The sequence below is a fragment of the Asparagus officinalis genome, chromosome 3 (assembly GCF_001876935.1).
Source record: "Asparagus officinalis chromosome 3, Aspof.V1, whole genome shotgun sequence".
NCBI classification, from domain to species: domain Eukaryota; kingdom Viridiplantae; phylum Streptophyta; class Magnoliopsida; order Asparagales; family Asparagaceae; genus Asparagus; species Asparagus officinalis.
In genome coordinates, this window is record NC_033796.1 from 18,580,059 (window position 1) to 18,585,350 (window position 5,292).

The 5,292-nt window shown below is 41.5% G+C and overlaps 1 protein-coding gene across 1 annotated transcript in view; it reads left to right on the forward strand.

Moving 5' to 3' along the window:
• LOC109833241 (external alternative NAD(P)H-ubiquinone oxidoreductase B3, mitochondrial-like) overlaps positions 1 to 4,742 on the forward strand; it is a 21,298-nt gene extending 16,556 nt beyond the window's left edge. The window contains exons 9-10 of the mRNA XM_020400840.1: positions 3,725 to 3,844; positions 4,149 to 4,742. Of these exons, the coding sequence (XP_020256429.1) occupies positions 3,725 to 3,844; positions 4,149 to 4,236 (208 nt within the window). The 3' untranslated portion in view covers positions 4,237 to 4,742. The remainder of the gene's footprint in view (positions 1 to 3,724; positions 3,845 to 4,148) is intronic.

Genomic DNA, 5,292 nt, shown 5'->3' on the forward strand with positions numbered 1-5,292 from the left:
AAAGAAGGCACATCACAACAAGTGGGTGTATCGAGTGAAAAAGGAATATGATGGTTCCAGAAGATACAGAGCCCGACAAGTTGCTAAAGAATTTCAACAGAAGATCCAAGAAAGTAAGAATTCAACGGATATATTGTCAAAGGCAGTGACCTTTCGGAAACTGGAGTTGTGCGTAATTTTAGTTAACCTTCATGCATAGGAGTTGAAGGCGGAGCCATAAAGGAGGAGGTGATTATTGAGATAGCCTGCCGATGGCGATTTAGTCTCCAAGTGGGAGATTGTTAGTGTCGGGTGTAGACACAAACCGACAGACGGGCAAAGACAGTGACCTTTCAGAAACTAGAGTTGTGCGCAATTTCAATTGGCCTTCAAGCATAAGTGTTGAAGGCGCAACCACATATGAGGAGATGATTGTTGAGATAGCCTGCTGACGACGATTTGGTCTCCAAGTGGAAGATTGTTAGTGTCGGGTGTAGACACAAACCGTCAGGCGAGCCTCAGGCGAGGTCGAAGGTAAGGTTAGGTGAGCTCGAGCGGGCTTCAGGCGAGGTCGGCGCTTCAGGCGAGCTCGAGCTCCTTCGGGCGAGGTCGAACCCCCTTGCAGGCAAGCTCGAGGACTTCCGGCGAGGTCGGTGCTACAGATGGAGTCAAGAGCGTGCGAGCTCGATCCAAGCAAGCTCAAGCGAGGATCTGCAGGCGAGCTCTAGCGACAGGCTATCGCCAGCTTGTTGCTAGGGTTTCCCCATAAAAGGGAAACCTAGAGCACCTCTCTCCGTGGCTTCTTCTCTCTCTCTCTCCTCACACGATCTCTCTTCTCTGGCGGCGGTGGCCCTCCCCTTTTTCTCCTGCTCTTCTCTTTCTCCAGCTCGATTTTGAGGGAGGATTCAAGAAGGGAATAGTTGATTTTGAGGGAGAGAATTAAAGAGGGAAATTAAAGAGGGGAATTAAAGAAGGGAATTATTACTATAGCTATGGTAATAATTAGCATTTATTAAGAGATCTTAAGTTTGAGATCTGCTCTTGCATTGTAATTTCTTTGATTAATAAGAAATTAATTGTGTGGCTCCCGAGGACGTAGGTAAGTTTGTCGAACCTCGTAAATCTTGGTGTACTTTCCTCTATTCTATGTTTCTTGCTGTTTTAGGGGTTTAGCGTAGCCCCGGGCATTCCCCAACACTTTGCTCCTCTAATTATAGTCATATCACTTCTCAATCCTATTTGTCCCTATATTATCTGAACCATCTTTATCAGTTCTCTTATTTTTATCTTCAGTAAGAGCAATATCTATCTTATTACGGATACCTTATCTGATCTCTTCAAATATCGCTTCTTATTTATTATTAAATTCTTACTAGCTGCATGCTTTTTGGAGCTTTTAGAAAAATCATTTCGATTTGATGAACAAATCCTTCTTTCTTACATCATCATGAATGGTTGATCCGAGAAGTAAAATTGGTAAGTTATAGAGGTTATTTATTATTGTGCGCGGAAGCCACCAATAGTTATGCTTCGAGGAACCAAACCAAACGCCGAGAGAGAAAGCCAAACAATACAAAATAATAGCACAAACACAAACAACTAATTTTACGTGATTCGATAAGTTGTCTACGTCCACGGGGTAAGAATGGGATGTGTTTTCACTAATAGAGAAGGAGAGTACAAACTGAAATTACAAATCACTCAAAACAAACCAACTAATCTCACAAACAAAGCTCTCAATCTCTCAAATAATAACCTTAAACCATAGCTCAGAAAGATCTCTCTTTTTTCTGCTCAAAACAAACCCTTGATTGTTCCAAAGAAATCCTAAATCGTGTGTTTAAATTTATATCAAACATCAAACACAAACCAAACATGAAAACGAAATCAGGCCCAAACCCGAATCGCGGACGACCGCACTTGACGACGCGGTCGTCTGGACAGAGCGATAGAACCCAAAATTCAATTGCAGTGTCCGGCGGTCGACCGTCGAAATCATTACGGTCGACCGACAAAAAATCCAGAATCTGTACTAAGTCATGCACGTTGCTGGTAGACCGTGCCAAAACTCACGGTCGATCGGAGAGCACCCGAATGTCTGTCTACTCCATTTTTCCTGATCTTCTCTAATGTTTTCGCCGTTTTTACAATTCTTCACATCGGCGAAGTTTTTTCAAAACTGAGCCGACACCAACCAAACCAAATATCTCACTTATTGCGTCCAGTATGAAGTAAAACAAAATCACAACGGACTCAATCCACAACAAGTCGGGAACCCAAACGAGAATGCAAACAATCTCCAAATATCGGTATTAACTCACCAAGTCGGATGCATCATAAAATGACTATCTACGTATCTTCTTACCCAAAGAATCTAGCCTTCACGTAGTTCTCCAAATGCCCTCCAAATGCCCTCAATCCAATAGAAGAGTTCTCAACTCTTCACCAACAAATCTGCGGCTAATAGCTCTCTCAATAGCCTCAAAGTGAAACAAACCAAACATCTTCACCTGAGGTGAACCAACGGTCATATCCAAATCCAAACTATGTCTACCAGCTGCACTCGAATCAACCAACTCATTATCTGCATCCACATCAATATGATCCCCAAACTGTGTCACCTCAGTTGAAATCTTAAACGATGCAGTATGATCTGGAGTATGTGGAGTAATCTTCACCCAAAGTAGAGTAGCATCACCCTCCACCCGTTGTGATATCCCAACGATCTGATCAACACTCTCAACCTGCCGAGAGTCAAATATGATATACCTGCTCAGAATAAAATCAGAGCCACTCATCTGATAACCAAACGAGCATCTGAATCCCAAATGTGCACTCAGATCAAATCTCACATCCTCGATGTGACCATATGCTGGGCAATCAAATATCTGAAGCATCCCAAAATCTGAAGCAGCTCCATCAGATCTAAAATCTCTAAACAAAGCTCTCAATCTCTCAAACCTAACCAATAGCTCAGAAAGATCTCTTTTCTGTGCCCAAAACAAACTCTTGACTGCTCCAACGAAACCCTAAAACGTGTGTTTGAATTTATATCAAACATCAAACCCAAACCAAACAGGAAAACGAAATCAGCCCCAAACACAAATTGTGGTCGACCGCACTGGACGCCGCGGTAGACCGGACAGAACGATAGAACCCAAAATTCAATTACAGTGTCTGGCGGTCGACCGTCGAAATCGTCGCGGTCGACTGGCCAAAAATCTAGAATCAGTACTAAGTCGTGCACGTTGCCGGTCGACCGTGCCAATGCTCGCGGTTGACCGGAGAGCACCCGAATGTCTGTCAGCTCTATTTTTCCTTATCTTCTCAAATGTTTTCGCCGTTTCTATATTTATTTCTTCACACAATTACCAATGAAGTTACATTCCAATGTTATGTTTACATTATGTTATGTTTTGTATTATTACAACTGGTGTCTTTTTTAATTAAAAAAATGCTTTAGAAATTCATGTTTAGAAAAATTTGAACCGTATTTGCTCAGGTTCTACACCAAAATTCCGAAGTTTTGCGAGAGTTATAATTTTATACTTTAACAAACACAATTAACTTTCCTCATTTGTCATTGGAGTGCGTTGTAGCTTTCTGGGTTTCTCATCTTAAAGTTTAATATAGGAGCACCAGGCACCTCACTTCCTTCCTTTAGTCAATCTTTATAGATTCATACATTGTTCTCTACTTAAATTTCAAAGAGAGATTCTGAAATATTTCTGTTTTCTGTGTGAAGGTATAGGCATTTAGGCCAATTTGCTCCGCTTGGTGGGGAGCAAACAGCTGCACAACTGCCAGGAGATTGGATTTCTATAGGCCATAGCAGTCAATGGCTCTGGTATTCTGTATACGCAAGGTAATCCTCCCTTTACTTTTCTGCATATTTTTCCAATTCGATATAATAATTTAATAAATCTCTTCACCATCATATATAGTAACATACGAAGGGGAAAAAAAAATAAAATAGCATCTTACTTCAAATCATAGTACTTAGCATATTTACTAGCACAAGGTTGCCTTTCGCTATCTGATACCGATTCTTAACTTCAAATAGCATCTTACTTCAGATCATAAAACTTAGCATATTGCATATTTACTAGCACAAGTTTGCCTTTGGCTATCTGATACTGATTCTTCAAGTGTTCCTTATCCTGCACCAGCAAGCAAGTCAGTTGGCGCACAAGATTCCTCGTGGTATCTGATTGGATGAGAAGATTCGTCTTTGGGAGGGACTCGAGTCGCATGTGAGCCAGTTCTCTAAGAAGATAACTACTCAACGGTTGGATTTACTGACAATCATTCACTTTCATATATTTCATTGAAGGCACAGCTATTCTTTTAAAAAAAAATTTTGAGTTTTGACTGAGATTCATTGTTACGACCGGGTAGTAACTATCGGTTTTGATGAGAAATTTAGTATGCTACAATTTTTCTTGAAAGATGATGTATTGTTTCACTTGGCAAGTGTTATGCATTGTACGAGTTTCGGGCGCTAATGAATAGTGACAGGAGGAAGTTTTGTTAGCTTCTTCACAAGTCAAGGTGTCTCTAAAGCTTCTGCTGCTGAGTATTGGTCACGCTCCTAGACAAAAATAAGGATGTATCACTTCCGAAGTAGCAACAAAGTAAACCTTTTGAGGTGCCCTGACTCTCATTTGTTGATACAAGTATATGCATGATGAGAGAATAATTACTTGGCGACTGTAATATTCAGCGCACCTTGCGATATTTTCCGTTGCAGTCATTTTCTCGTACACTTTAGTGCACCATTGTAATTTGGCACAGCGGGCCATACAAATACTGGCCCACGATGACTATGGACTTGAGCCCATTTCTTGAATCGTGGATCCACATCACGATCCTTAGTTCTGGGTCCCACTCCAGACTCTATAAGGGTAGTTTGTTCCCAATAAAACTTTTTGGCTGGCGGCCGTCCAACTCGCGGGCAGCTCGCAAGAGCCAAAACAGGGGGGTGGGGCCCCCCTGTGATGTGAGGTAAAGGTGTCCAAAAACCGGTCCCAGCCAGCCGCCGACCCGGCCCGAAACACACGCCAAGATCCGGTCTCCGGGCCCGGGCCCGGGCCGGCTTTTTGCTGCCACTCCGCCCGAATATGAATTTTTTTTTATTTTTTTTTTATTTTTTTATATGGTTGTATATTATGTCTAAGAATGATAATTATATCGTATATTAATAATTATGCTATATTTAAATATATAATTATGTCATACTGTTAATAGTATATACTCTTCTCTTTAGTATCATAGTGAAGTATATAAGTATAACCTCTCCGGCCCGGGGTACCC